Genomic DNA, 13,215 nt, shown 5'->3' on the forward strand with positions numbered 1-13,215 from the left:
GTGCACTCTTCACCAATGCCAAGGTGCTCGGCTGCCAGACAGAGGGCAGACTCCATAAGGAGAGCCTGGAGTTGAATATCCCACTCTTTCTGCGCGCAGGGCCAAAAGTTCTTAAAGATATGGCACTTGTCTTTGATGTGTGCCTCCCACAAGCACTTGAGACAACTGCCATGAGGGTTACTAACAGCCATAGGCCTGTTACAGTCTGTGCAGGGCTTGAAACCCAGAGATCGGGCCATGTCCTACAGGGGGCAAAGTCCCTGCTGGGACCTTTACTACTAACAACTAAGCTATTAACAGGTACTTAACACTAACTACTAAGAATAACTATATACAAGGCCTTAAGGCACAAAGTCCAAGATGACAAAACTGCTGGCCCTTGCCAAGCAAGGAAAGGTGCTCTGACTGAACACCATATGGGCGTGGTGAAGGAAGAAGGAACTGAAATGGAGTAGGAACAGCAGTGCCTGATATCCAAGCGCATGAGCGTGGCACTCAAGGGGGCGCCACGGCAAGCATTATGGATACCGCTAAGGCAAAAATCTCTGATGAACGCACATGTGGGTGCATACACATCTACAATGCAATCGACATGAGCAAGCACTTGAAGAAGAATTAATGTTTGTGAGGTGATCACATATGCCCTTCACCACTATAGCATAAATACCTAATTAAAGACAGACAAAAGGGGCATCACCACTGGGAGACTACACTGTCTCCAAAGTAGGGACAACCAGACAGAATCCTGGGAATTGCCATCCATGAAAGATCAGAAGTATCTTCAGAACCCAGACCTTCAATGATTGATGTACCCTCTATATCCATAGCAATGTTTCTTTTTCCTCTGCAATGGAACTAAGTTCCCTGGTGCAGATCCCATCTGGGATCAGCTTCTGTTTGCTCTTTTGCTTGACAGCAGGAGGAGAGTAAACAGACTTCACTAAACATGGGGCCCAGTATTGGGAGGAAAATTCAGCACTCACAGGAGATGGTTTAGCTGGAGATTTCCCCAGTGCTGAGACACAGTGAGGAACTCTCACAAATAGCAGTATGCAGTTCATGGCTGAGAGGAGAGATCATCTAAATCCCTAGCACTAAGGATACCCCACCATCAGACACAGACAATGGTGCTGACCACATCATCTGATCAACCTCAGAACTGGTCCCACAGTGTTTGCCAGCCTGAAGCTTGATAATAGAGGCTGGCCCCAGCGTCAATAGTTGGACAGGAAGGAACTGAAGCTACTGAGGACCACACTTCTCTTACAACCTCAGCTCCTAACATTCTGAGCTATGTGGGAGTGCTGATACAGTCCTAACAAACACTACTTTTCCGGAAGATTCACAGTTCTTAGTGGGGTCGGGTAATGCCTTCAACAATAGGCCACCTTGTAGAAAAATATTTATTACTGGGGACGACACATGACTCAGGAAAAAAAAAAACCTCTACTTGACTTACATATTTCATGTTGAATTTTCAGGGTTGTCTGGTACCTTTTTACTTATAAACTGAGAGACAATCATGGAACCTAAGGAAGCCACTCTTAAAGAGTCACTACAGAGAAATACACATTGGCCACAATTTTCAAAAATGGCTAATGATTTTGGATGTCCAACTTGAGACACCTTAAAGGGGCCTAATTTTCAGGTGGATAAATGCTCAATACTTTCTGAAAATCAGGCCCCTTAAAGGGATCTCAGTTTGGGCATCCAAAAATGGAGGCACCCAAAATCACTAATCACTTTTGAAATTTTTGGCCTTAAATTTCAAGAAAATAACACTGCTTTTTTATAGCACTTTAACCAGTATGATTCGTGCATACTGCTCATTGCATTATACAAACTGGGGAATTCTCCCTTGATTTCACACTTCCATTCTTATGATGAGCTGTTCTATAACCTTCCTAAAATCCCAAACTTTCTCTCTTACGAAAACATGTCCAGTCAAATATTACAAAAAAACCCCCAACAATGCAGATGAAAAGAGAAACATTTAGAAAAGGTTTTTAATTAAAAATGGTTTCCCAATCTTTTGTGATCCATCAAATATATAAAAATGCCACACAGAAAAAATAGGTAAATAATGCACACACCTTAGAAGACATAAATCATTCAAATGTCACATGTGAGTGTTGCCTTACAGACCATAACATTTTATCATTCTAAATAATGGATACAATAAACATACCAATACAGACTATAAGTCATAGCTATGTGAAAACACTCTGTTTCACAAGAGAATAACATGACTTGATTAGAAATGGGTCCAAACCAAAACCCTGCATCCAATTTCTCCCTAAATTTTCTGGAAATTCAGATCTGTATTCACATTTTGCAATTGACCTCTAACTCTGTATAGGCTGAACTAAACCCGAGTTCTAACACCCACATATTCTGTAAAAAATCTTCAGGTCAGAAATGTAAGGTTTTGGTCCATTTCTACTTTTAATATCAACCTTCAGAGCACTTTAGGCTGACACAGTCAAAGAGATCAAAAGGAGTTAATCACACAACTTCCACCAACTTTCAACAGGACCTGGGAACTCCCTTAAGATTTCAGACTTTATAGGCTGATAGTATGTAAATGAACTTTACCCAACTGCAGGATCATTTTTATCTCATATCACTATTCAAGTAATAGGGAGTTTGTTACTTTGAATTCAGGAATAAGAAATAAGAAATTCTCCACTTCCATTTTTGAGTATTTCAAAACCGCCTTTTCATTGGAAATGCCTATTTGGGCATCTACTATATCCAAATAAGGAGTTTCCAGTGAAAATGAAGGGTCACATGCTTTCCTTATATAAAACTGCATAGTAAGAGAATACTTACCTTATAAGTTTATCAACTCTTGGAAAACCAAAATTCACATTTCCTTGTCATGCTGTTGCATAAGTAACATTGTGAAGGAGGTAAGGGGTGGTACCCAAAGTTACACAAAGCCAAAGCCAAAGACACACAGGAATTAATAGCAAAGACCCCAAAGGTTCCAAGCCAGATACATTTGTGGCTCTTGGCGCCACATTTTTCCTTCCCATCCCAGAACAAAAGAATAGATGGTACAGTTGTTGTGTTGCCATTGTCTCCCCTGCCTGATATTGGCATGAGTGGCCAGTAACGTCTCTTCTGGGGGTCAGTTGATAGCATGAGTTAATGCTGCTCAGAGCAGCTGCGCCTTCCAATTTTTCTGGACCCATTTCCATTGAGACACAAGCCATATAAAGCAGCTGTTCCACCAGACCATTCCACTTTTTCCCTGTCTTGCTCTCCTGCAATGGGAGTTATACAGCAGGACTGTAGGCAATTATGCCATGAGGTTGGAGCATAGCATGTGGCCAGCCACCTCTTCCATACACCTTTAAACCCCTTTTCTTTCTAGTTTTTGTCCTTTTGTTCCCTTGCACTGCAGGGGAACAAATAGTCCCAAATACTGAAAGCTTCAAAAACATCTGTAGAATCATCTTCCTTTCAATATTAAATTCCTATACAAGATTGTCAGCACAAGCAGTAGAAAAGTCACCACAAAGTTGCAAAAATCCTGTTTACTGTGTAGGGGAAAACAGAGGAACTGTTCCCCAAAGGTGAAATAAAATGGTTAAGCCAAAACATTATTAATTATGCAGGTAAAACAAAATTATATTACTTATATCTACTAAATTTAAGGAGCACAACATAGGAAAAATGATGCATAAGACCACAAAGAAAATGCAGGCATAGTTACCATCACAAACATCTTGACTATTGCACTTGATGTCATAATACCTACATCACAGATGTACATAGTCTTATACCTCCATTACCAGGCAATATTCATTTCTCTCTATCCTATATAAAATTTTAATCTTGCTGCCCTATGTATTAAAAAGGTTAAGATAACTTCTAAAATATAATATCTTGTTTACACACAAGTTTTGAAATATCTACATATTAAATGGGGGACATCCTCCCCTCAGAAGCACAACTTTACTTCAGTACATCTCTGCAGTCCTATGAGTATATTTAGTCAAAGATGGTGTAAAAACAAGAAATATTTTTACAAGTGATATTTTAAACTTTTTTGTAATACTTAGGCAGATGTATCAAGTTTACTCATAGCACAGACCCCGTTGTTTGATGTATATTATATACTCAACTGAAATGTAAGTGAACAAATGGAAAATGTCAAAGGAACAATCTTCATTAACTCCTTATGCAAAAAGACTGCACTGTAAACCCCTTGAATCGGGATGTATACTATATACTTTCTGAGCACTATCACAGCAATGAGCAGTTATGGTCTGCTTTCTTTCTGATATGTTCTGGAGTTCAGTGAGAAATACTGGCTTTCCCTTCATAAGAATACTCAGCAACAAGAACAAAATAGTGTTAATGGGAATAGTGTACTAAGAGACAATGCAGCTCTCTCCTGCAATACGGCAGAGGAGCCCTTAGCAATGGAAGCGCTATGCTTCCACTGTGCAAGTGGGGGCCAGGTAGGCATGCAAGGGGTTCAACCTCCTCATGTGCAGTGTGGATCCCGGTTTCACTCAAAGGGTGGGAGCGGACAGACATGGGTTGCGTGTGGCCAGAATACATAAATACAGCATGGATTCTACATCTCTCTCGCTCACAGAGGTTTGCATCGAAAGGACCATGGAGGTTACACTTCAGCCATTGGACTGAAGTAACCTCAGAACTGTTCTTCAACCAGGAGGAAGAGGGAAGACGTGTCCTCCTGACTCCATGCTTTTCTACCTCATGCCCAGCCTAGCTACTCACACTCTGTATCTAGCTCTTTATTTGTCCTCTAATCCCTTCGCTGCCCAGTAACAATCTGCATTTTAATAAACAGTATATTGCATAATGCACCTTATTTTAAGCATTCATTGCTGTATCAATGTACAACTCTACTTTTCAAAGTTTTGTAATAAGAACACTTTATCCTGGATTATTAGAAAGATAACAAACTTACCTTACTACCCCTTGCCTTCACAGGAAGCAAAAAGGGGAAAATGAAGAAAGAGAAAATAAAAATTAGTATATATTTAAGCAGATTTTTTTAAAATTTTTGAACAGAACAGAATTGCAGTAATATTATAGCAGAAATCTGGGCTAAAAAATAAAAAATGAATGCAGTGGATCAAATTCTGTCTCCATTACTCCTCCAGCCTCCCTAATTAGAAGGTTTTGGTCCTACCCTTTTAGGCCTTGATCCAATGTCCACTGAAGTCACGAGAATCTTTACACTGACTTCATTGGGGGCTGGACTTTGCTTACAATGCTGTAAAACTTATTGCATTTGTACTTTTGACAAGGGATCCAAATTAAGTTTGCATGGATAATCTTAATTATGGCATATCCTTATTTTTGAGTGCTTGAATTCAACTTTTATGTATATTAAGTATAGTTTTTCTGTATGTAAGTTCCTAAGTGTTTAAAAAAGCAAACTGAAAAAAAAAAATCCATCATGTGGATTCTTCTAACCCCCAACTCTCCACACATACATATCATCAGCTAGGTTGGGACGTTTAGATCCATAGTCCGAATCCAGACCATTACCACTTTCATTCAGGGAGTAATTGATAGTAGTTGCAGCTGTTATCCTCTAGCTGGACCAACCACTAGAGACTAATATGGCATACACCCATAACAATAGGTATCACTACCACTTTTTGCCTATAATAAGTATTTTATAGGGTTCAAAACAGGACATGATATTAACAAAACACAGACAAATGAACATATTATCCAAGAAATTATTCAAATGTTATCATTTACACAGGTCATTTATGCATTTTTTTAATTCCCTCCATTTATAAAAATGGAGGCATGATCTAGATGTAAATAATTGTCTGGTAATCAAAAATGTTTCAAAAGCAGTACTGATTTAAAATGTGTTAGCTCTCTATGCATTTAATGCATCAATGTAATTATGTTTTATTATAAATGCTACTTTTTTAGCTACATATAACTCCAGTTTAGAAATTACCTTTCATCTAGTGATGGCTCCTTTTGTTGCAGATGAGGCTTAATTCCAAACATTGGTCTGATGTTTGTTGATAAGGCTTTAATGGTGTAATTAATTTCATTCTCTCGTGTCACATCACTGTCATAACCTAATAAAATCAATATAGTAAATAGGACTAAGAAGTAGGAAGTGAAAAATAATAAATAATTATTTTATTTCTGTAGCATCCCTTCTGGGATGGCACTGGGAAATCAAATAAAAAGTAATACAGTATACAAGTAATTAAATACCACCTTCTTAGACAGACAAGGTAGTTGAGGTAATATCATTTATTGGACCAACTTCTGTTGGTGAGAGAGACAAGATTTTGAGCTTACACAGAGCTCTTCTTGTCTCTCTAATATCCTGGAACATAGAAGGATTTCAAAGGGCAGTAATTTCTATCACCATAGGGCAGCAATGGGCAACCTGCCATGGGGTCTTCCATGCCAAACCTGCAATTGTCTGCTACTTACGCAGCAAATAAAGATGTAAAACTAAATTACTTAGATTATGTATAGTTATTTCTATTCTGCCTTTTTAAATGTTTTTGAACAGCTATTCCCTTAAACTTGTAAACGTATGGTCAACTTGATATCAAGTTCAAATAAAGGGCATGTCATGGGAGAAGCTTGATTGGGAAGATTATCCCTATGGCTTAGTTAGCAGCTGTATGAACTGCTATAAAGAAAGTCCTTGTAACATCATGATTTCTTAGGCAGGCAGAGAGATATCGGAAATGTCTGAATTTTTCTCTTGCACTTATAGTCTGTGAATGATTGCTCTTTGCTGTAGTTTCTTTGTAACTGTTGTCTCAAGCATTTTCAAGATGACAATATGGCAGAGCTCCCCAAACTGTTGGGTGTGCCCCTGTGGGGGGGGCGCGGAGGAATGTTTGTGGGGAGTGGCTGGGGCCCGGGCCAGCTTTCACAGGAGGGAAGGGGGAGGGAGCACCACCCAGCTTTGCTCCTTGCCCCACCCCCTTCCCTACATCTGTGTCCCCACCTTCCGGAGCCATGGCCCCGCTCCCAGCCCTGGCTCCCGGGGGCGGGGAAAGGATGTGGCTAGGAGTAAGGGGGGGCAAGAGGTAAAAAGTTTGGGGACCACTGTACTATAGTTAGTTTAGATATCTATCTCACCAGAAAAATAACAGAAAAATAAAAAGTGGTGGGCCAGTTCCTGTACAACTTACTAAAGTGAAATGTCAATTTAAGTGAATTGGACCCAGATTTTTTATGAAGTCTCATTTTACACACATCCACAGACACCCCTCAGAATTCTTTGGTGTTATCAGATCAAGACTTGTCACACATTTTAAAAATCACAGGTCCCATAGAATAGTAGTTTAGTTGTTGACGTATGTGTCACATTGGCAAAGGTTATGTTTAAAATTATACCTTTTTGACATTTTAATATTATATTGTTTACGTTTTGTGCTGTTTTGTGCATGTATTTTAACTGTTGGTTCAGTGCCTAGAGCCCCTATGATCAACTTTAGAAATAAAATAATGATGCCAAGATTAATTACTTTTTTGGATTGGAGCAAACATAATAGTTTGCTATACAAATTGTTCTCCAAATTCTTGAGCCTGGGGTTCCCTACGATCTGATTCGTGCCTATCAAACACATATTAACTGCAACCAAAATAGTGTCTCTCTCACCTCCAAACTTGCTGAGTCTGATCGAAATGCTTAGGCTCTGGCTGTGTTTTTTCTCTGTATATATGTAGACAGCTGCAAAATAGCCAAAGTCTTCTGAGCAGCCTACAAAATGGTGACAGATTTGCAACACAGAAACTAAGACCTGTTTAAGAAGCAGGGGAGGAGTTCAGGAGAATCCTCCCCAATTAATGTTTTAAAATGCCTATTTGGTGTGATCTGATTTATTCCAATGCCAACAAAATTAAATTGCCTTCAGAAGAATCTAACATTTAGGGATAAAAAAGCCAAATCTGGCAGGGATAGTTTAGAAGTATCTGAAGATTGTGATTCATTCTCTTGAATGTAACAGAGGCAAGCAAAACTCATTTGGGAGCACAGAGGAGGTACTGACAACCTTGAGAAAATCTTGAGCACCCCTGCCCGAGAACGAACTCCTGAGCTATGATTTGAATAGGAACCCTTTATAACCCACGCATTCCGTATTGCAGAAAGAACCGATATTTAGTTCTATAAAATGTGATTAAATGTTGTTACTCCTGTTCATTTTAGAATTGTATGATAAGGTGGCCCATAATACTAACATGAGCATATTTCAGACTAGTACACTTAGATACAACAGACAAGGGCTTTTTACAAAACCTCAAGACAAGCAGATTCATTCATGATGTAGATTTCAACAGATATACAAATCCTTTTCTTCACAATTTTTAAAATAAATGGTGTTTAAACATGAACTTTATTTTGCTGACTTCTTTAATATAATTATGTATTGATTTTAACATTTATATCGGTTTCTGGCAGTTAGATTCTGCTGGTACACCAAATCTATCTATGCAATTTCCAGTGCTGTGTTGTGGCTAGAGCAAATTCTTGGGTTCTGTTCCACAGACTCAGACACTGAATAGTTTGGTGGTCTTGGGAAAAATCACTTAATCTATCAGTTTCCCCATGACTATATTTATTGGTCTGTACCTCACACAGGATGCTATAAAGTTTAATTAATGTCTCTAAAGTAATTTGGGGTCTTTGGGTAAAAATAGTTATGTAAATATTTTAATTTCTAAATTGGCAGTTTTTCTAAAAGAAACAAGAATTGCTCTCTTAGACTAGTATTTCTTAAGAATATTACTGACCTCCATCTTCCTCAGAATCTAGATCAGATTCTTCACTATCACACTGCCTGCTCTCCCGATGTCCCTCCATCTCATAGGTCCACAGCATTAGAGATGTGTCTGCCCCACCAACAGTGACCAACAAACTGTCCTCATGAGTCCAACGAACATTTGTTACATGCGTACTATGGGCGACGTACTTCTTAAATTTTCCAAACTTTCCCTAAATACGAAAAAAAAGAGACAAAAGTTTAATCAACTCTTCTACATAAAATTAAAATGAGCTGCTAATAAAAGACATTTTTGTCCACTGCTATATCCTTAACCTTTTAAAAGCATATGCTTTAAAACAGTTTTACATTTATTCTGTATTACATAATTTGACAAATTCCTCAATCATCCAGAAACTTGGTGAAATATAAACCAGATCTGCACTTCCAGTGGGACTCTGGTTAAGAAAACGAGGAGCAAATCACTGCAATTTACAATAAGAACATAGGAATGACAATACTGGCTCAGAGCAATGGTCCATCTAACCCAGTATCCTGTCTTCCGACAGCGGCCAGTGCTAGTGCTTCAGATGGAATGAAACAGAACAGGGCAATTAGCAAGTGATCCATCCCTTGCTGTCCAGTGCCAGCTTCTGGCAGCCAGCAGTTTAGGGACATCTGGAGCATGAGGCTGAGTACCTAACCATCTTGGCTAATTACCATTGATGGACCCATTCTCCAGGAACTTATCTAATCCAGTTATACTTTTGACCTTCACAATATCCCCTAGCAATGATTCCACAGGTTGACTGTGCATTGTATGAAGAAGTACTTCCTCATGTTTGTTTTAAACATGAAACAAGAACTGGGTGAGCCCTGGTTCTTATGTTATGTGAAGAGGTAAATAACACTTTCCTATTCACTTTCTCCACACCATTCATGATTTTATACACCTCTATCATATCTCCCCTTAGTCATATCTTTTCTAAGCTGAACTGTCCCAGTCTTTTTAAAATCTCTCATATGGAAGCTGTTCCATATGCCTAATCATTTTTGTTGCCCTTCTCTGTACCTTTTCCAATTCTAATATATCTTTTTCAATAATTTATTGCATTAGTGTTCAAGAATCTTTCACCAACTATTGATTTTAGTAAGGAAGGAAAAAGCCAAATGTTTGAATTAAATATAAAAAAACCTGGTTACTAACCTTCCATAACTGTTGCTCTTTGAGATATGTTGCTCATGTCCATTCCAGTGTATGTGTGTGCTTGCCCTGAGCACCACCACTGGAAAGCTTTTACCTAAGTGGTATCTGTCGGGTCAGCTCTGGTGCTCCCTGGAATCGCATGCTCATGATACTGGTAAAAAAGGGCCGTGCCACCACCTCAATTCCCTCTTGCTGTCTAACTCTGACAGACGGGCAGGCGGGGGCAAGGTTTGGAATGGACATGAGCAATGTATCTCGAAGAACAACAGTTACGGAAGGTTAGTAACCATTTTTTCTTTTTTGAGTGCTTGCTCATGTCCATTCCAATGTAGGTGATTCCCAAGCAGTTGTGCAGGTGGAGGGTTTGGAGTTCACTGGCATGCTGTTGTAATACCTCTGGGCCAAAACCCGTGTTGTCTCTACCCTGCTGGGTGATGGCATAGTGAGATGCAAAGGTATAGACTGATGATCATGTTGCTGCTCTACAGGTTTCCTGGATAGGAACTTGAGCTACAAATGCCACCGAAGATGCTTGAGCCCTGGTAGAATGTGCGATTAGGGCAGGAGGAGCAGGCCCCTTTGCCAGGTCATAGCATGTGTGGATACAGGAAGTGATCCATGATGAGATTCTCTGGGCTGAGACTGGAAGGCCTTTCATTCTGTCTGCAATGGCCACCAAAAGCTGTGTAGATTTTTGAAATGATTTAGTCCTTTCTAAATAGAAGGTTAGTGCACATCTGACATCCAGCAAGAGGAGTCTCTGTTCCTCATTGTTGGCAGGTGGCTTCAGACAGAAGGCTGGAAAGAAGACATACTGGTTTCTGTGGAATTGCGAGATCACCTTTTGAAGGAAGGTGGGATGTGGCTGCAATTGAACCTTGTCCTTGAAGAAGACCATATAAGGTGGCTCCGATGTAAGGGCTCGGATTTCCGAGATCCTTCTGGCAGACATAATGGCTAGACCCCTGCAAATCCAAGTATATCCGCTTTATTTCCGTGGACCATTTTTGCGGATCGCAGCTTGGATGCAAATTTTGTATCTGCATAAGGCTCAGCAGCACACAGTCACCCAAACGAAGCAGCTGTCACCCAGTCCTCAGGCTCTAGGTTGGCTCTCTCAATCACAGCAGTGGGCTGCGATACATGGCAATAGCCCGCTGGGCATTCTGGAAGTTGTAGTCACCAGCTTGCTTGGCTGGAGAAAGTAAACAACTCCCAGAAGAGAGTGAGCCAAGCACCATTTTGAAAGAGGTGTGGTTGTACTTTGAACTAGCGAGCAGCAATGATGAGCGATGTAATGAGAGTAGGTGTCACCGCTGTCTGTTCTGGCTGGGCCTGCATGCGTTAGAGCCACCGCAGCTGCGTAGGGGTGTCCGAGCCCCACACTGGAGGATGGTGCTGCATACGAAGGCCCACGATTGTAGCCTCCTTGCCCAGAGCGGGGAAGGCGGTATGGTGAGGGTGTAATGGGTGTCAGGGCAGGAGGTCTCTGGGGAGAAGTGGGAGGTGTTTAGGGGTTGGGACTTGGCACAGCCCTGTGTCACTCATGCACGGTGACCTGTGGAGTTGTTAGTAGAGCCCTGCAAATCCATGGATACCTGCAGACAATTTTTGCAGATTGGATGCGGATACAAATTTTTTGTATCCACGCAGGTCTCTAGTAATGGCCACCAGGAATGCTACCTTCCAGGATAGGCAGAGCAGAAAGCACGTTGCCAGCGGTTCAAATGGGAGTCCTGTCAGTCACGCCAACACCAGGTTGAGGTCCTGGGGGAGAAGCTATTGTACCAGGGGGTATAATCTCTCCAGGTCTTTGAGGAAATAATCACAGATGGAGTTCAAGAAAACAGAACACCCATTCATCCATGGGTGAAAAGCCAAGATTGCCACTAGTTGGACCCTGATAGATGACACAGATAGGCCTTGTTGTTTCAAGTAGAGAAAGTAGTCCAAAATGAAAGGCAATGTTCACTGTGTAGGAGAAATATCCTTCAGTGCAGACCAAAGCAAGAATCTTTTCCACTTTGCCAGGTAAGTGGCTCTAGTGGAGGGTTTTCTGCTCCCTAAAAACAACTCACGAGTTGTCCTGAGCATGCTAGCTCTATGGGGTTCACTAATGGAGCTTCCAGGCCATGAGATGAAGGGACTTGAGGTTTGGATGAGGTAGATGGCCATGGTCCTGGGAGATCAGGTCTGGAAATGAAGGCAGATGGAATGGCGTTTCCACCAAGAGGTCCAGGAGGGTGGTGAACCAGTGCCAATGTGGCCAAGCCCGGGTTATCAGGATAAGGCGTGTCCTGTCCCTTCTGATCTATAGCAATACCTTGTGTATGAGAGGGATGGGAGGAAACGCACAGAAGAGATAGTCCGTCCAAGGAAGTAGAAAAAAGAGTCTGTGAGTGACCTCGGGCAGCGGCTGAGGAAGGAGCAGAACTGAAGACACGTCCTGTTGTGCCTCATCATGAACAGGTTGATGTGGAGAGTCCCCAACTTCTGGAAGATGTGTTTCACAATGTCTGGATGGATGAACTAATTGTGATGACTGCAGAAGGATCTCCTGAGGTGAGCTGCTGCTCATTCTGTGAGCCCAGCAGATAGGAGGCCTCGAGATAGATCAAGTGGGCTATGCTTAATTCCCACAAGTGAGAGGAGCACACCCCACCCAACCTGTTTATATAAAACATAGCTGAAATGTTGTCTGTGAGGATCGACATGCACTTGCCCTCCAAGTGGTTTTGGAATGCCTGGTAGGCTAGGCAAACCGCACTGTGCTCCCTGACACTGATGTGTAACACGAACTCCTCTGGAGACCAGAAGACCTGAGTTCTGAGGGGTAAGCTCCCCAACCCATCACCAAACTGTCTGTGATGAGAGACACTGACAGATGGGGTCTCAAGAATGGGACTCCAGCATACACTGCCAGTGGGTTCAGCCAGAGAAGAAAGGAAGCAATCACTGATGGGGGAAGTGTGACTACCGTGTCCAAGTGGTGTTGGCCCGGTTCATATGCTGATGCCAACCAAGCCTGAAGAGATCTGAGCTGTAGTCTCACTTGCTGCAACACATAGGTGCATGATGCCATGTGGCCCAGGAGCTTTAGGAACTTTGTCCTGGTGATGGGGTGAATCTGGAGGCTTTCCATGAGTGCCCCTAGTTCTTGGAACCAGGCTTCTGGGAAGAAGGCTCTGGCTTGGACCAAGTCGAGGATCACCCCAATACATTCTATCCTTTAAACTAGGGAAAGGATAGACTTCTGGG

At 41.4% G+C, this 13,215-nt stretch overlaps 1 protein-coding gene across 1 annotated transcript in view; it reads right to left on the reverse strand.

Annotated features, from left to right (window-relative positions):
* EML5 (EMAP like 5) overlaps positions 1 to 13,215 on the reverse strand; it is a 288,831-nt gene that overhangs the window by 62,865 nt on the left and 212,751 nt on the right. Inside the window, exons 26-28 of the mRNA XM_084632418.1 lie at positions 8,782 to 8,983; positions 5,969 to 6,095; positions 4,952 to 4,966 (exon numbers count right to left, since the gene is read on the reverse strand). Coding sequence (XP_084488544.1) covers positions 4,952 to 4,966; positions 5,969 to 6,095; positions 8,782 to 8,983 — 344 coding nt within the window. The remainder of the gene's footprint in view (positions 1 to 4,951; positions 4,967 to 5,968; positions 6,096 to 8,781; positions 8,984 to 13,215) is intronic.

Source organism: Lepidochelys olivacea, assembly GCF_965140295.1.
Source record: "Lepidochelys olivacea isolate rLepOli2 genome assembly, chromosome: 6".
Lineage (NCBI taxonomy): Eukaryota > Metazoa > Chordata > Testudines > Cheloniidae > Lepidochelys > Lepidochelys olivacea.